This window comes from Triticum dicoccoides, chromosome 6A (genome assembly GCF_002162155.2).
Source record: "Triticum dicoccoides isolate Atlit2015 ecotype Zavitan chromosome 6A, WEW_v2.0, whole genome shotgun sequence".
In the NCBI taxonomy this organism is placed as follows: Eukaryota; Viridiplantae; Streptophyta; class Magnoliopsida; order Poales; family Poaceae; genus Triticum; species Triticum dicoccoides.
In genome coordinates, this window is record NC_041390.1 from 621,993,926 (window position 1) to 621,996,313 (window position 2,388).

General features: G+C 49.4%; 1 protein-coding gene across 1 annotated transcript; it reads right to left on the minus strand.

The window, feature by feature from the left end:
• Positions 1–1,336: 1,336 nt before the first annotated feature.
• On the minus strand, positions 1,337–2,047 carry LOC119318589 (probable histone H2AXb). The gene has a single exon (XM_037593170.1). It carries the CDS (start codon positions 1,954–1,956, stop codon positions 1,534–1,536), a length of 423 nt encoding a protein of 140 aa, XP_037449067.1. The 5' UTR covers positions 1,957–2,047; the 3' UTR covers positions 1,337–1,533.
• Positions 2,048–2,388: the final 341 nt, after the last annotated feature.

Genomic DNA, 2,388 nt, shown 5'->3' on the forward strand with positions numbered 1-2,388 from the left:
GCCTTGCTAGTTTTCAATATGATGATCCAGTGCCTTGTATGTTAGGAATGATGATGCTACTAGAAATGCCAAAAGGACTTGATGTGTAGCCTTACTGCAAGAGTATTCCATACATACAATGCTTGCATCGCCTTGGGCACATGCAATGCTCCCATCGCCTTCGGCACTATCATAAGTTCAATGCAAATCTCACTGAGTATTATGGTACATTGTCTTGTCTAGGGGCTTGATGACGTGATTAGCTCAAGTTTGTCATGAGTTGATTAATTTAGTTAGCGGCAAATGTTTTACTTACTGACGTAGTGACGTGGTTGCTACTGTAATATTTATAACTGAGTTTGTACCTGCAGCCTCCCGATATTGCAGCTCGATCAGCCGCAAATATTTAGTTTGTCAATGACACGCAGATCGTTGTATCTTCAGTTACTGCAATTATCTGGCCCGGTTTTCCATTTTCACAAAAAAAAAGATTGTGTAACGTTATTGTGTTTCATTTATTTGGCTACCATGTTATGCCACAATATATTTCTGATACAAAATTAATAAATATATACGTGTGTTACGGTATTACAGCTTGAAAGACTTATTGTCTATCAGCAAACAAAACAAGAGGTAAAATGTGTAGGAAAATGAATTTGGCATCATCATTATTCTTGACTTGCAAAGATGTTTCTGGCTTACTCAGGATCTGCAACCACCAGCGTGCTGTCCCAATTCCCAGATGACAGTTGAATGGAAAGGTTGATGAATTAAAGGTTGGCTGTTGGGCGCGAGTGATTGATTTAGCTCAACATTTTACATTCCCTGTAATCTTTTCCCCATGCCCAGAGGGATGAGTTGGCAGTAGATTTGGAGAAATCGATTGAAGGAAAGCCTCCATCCAGCCATGTTAGCAAAGTTTGTGAGGCCGAGGATAGATGACCGCCGCTACCTGTGTAGGGTTCATTCTTCAGTAAACAGCGCGTTTGTTCTTCAGAGTAAACAGAGTGTTGGTTCTTCAGTAAAACAATCTGTGCGACTTAAAGAACAAGCATGTTGTAAGTATAATAATCTGCGCGGTCGTTGGCTTTGGTGAACCTTGGACTGAATCCATCCACAATAGAGATTTTGCATTGTCAGGGCAAAAGAATCAAACTGCTGAACATGTGAAACGCTCATAACCAGGAAGTGCTGCACCATCCATTCGACAGACTAATACAATACCAGCATTTCGCTTTCATTCAGATTAACATTTACACATCATAGGCAGCAACAAGTAGCAAAAGGAACTAGATTTCACCCCATCCAAACCAGATCAAAAAGAGGGCTCGTGAATTCAAAAAGCATGATGAATCACTGTCAGAGCAAAACAAAATCCGTTTCATTCAGATTACTACCATGGACAAATCACAGGCAGCAGACAAGAACCAGATTGCAAGCATTCCATTCCAACCAGATCCACCCTTGATACACGCACCAACAAGAACATTGGCCAAGAAGAACTAATCTACCAACCTAAAAGCATCACCACGCCATACTCAGATCTCTGGTACTCTAAAACTCCTGGGACTGGGATGCGGACCCGCCGGTGCCGGCGCCCTTGCCGACCTTCTTGGGGAGGAGCACGGAGTGGATGTTGGGCAGGACCCCGCCGGCGGCGATGGTGACGCCGCCGAGCAGCCGGCTGAGCTCCTCGTCGTTGCGGACGGCGAGCTGGATGTGGCGCGGCGAGATCCGGGTCTTCTTGTTGTCGCGCGCCGCGTTGCCGGCCAGCTCCAGGGCCTCGGCGGCGAGGTACTCGAGGACGGCGCAGAGGTAGACGGGGGCGCCGGCGCCCACGCGCTTCGCGTAGCGGCCGACCTTGAGGTGCCGGGCGACGCGGCCGACGGGGAACTGCAGGCCCGCCTTGACAGACCGCGACACCGACTTGCTGCCCTTCGGCTTGCCCCTCCCGCCGCCGGCTGCCGCTGTCGCCATCGCTAGGGTTGGGTGGGGAGGACGGGTGGTACTACGGTGGTCGCCGGAGAGATGGCCGGAGTAGGTGAGATTGTGAGGATGGTGAGAGATTGGTGGTGGATTGGCGGGGGCGCGGGTGGGTTATATGGTGGAGGGGGGCCGCGCGTGATTGGTGGGGGGGGCGAGGCCGCGGATCGGTGACGTGGAGGGGTGCGATGCCGTCGGATCGGGCGGTGCGGGAGGGAGAGGATTTTGGGTTTGGCGCGGATCGCGGGATTTGGAGGGAGACGCGAAACTTTCGAAAAATGGGTTGAGAAGGGAATCCTCTGCGTTTTCGCTATCCGCGCACGAGCATTTTTTTCCCTCCCAAATGAAACAGCATATTCACCGCAAAATAAAAATGAAACAGCATATGGATGTCAAACTTCTCGTGTCAATAAAACATCAGAGCTA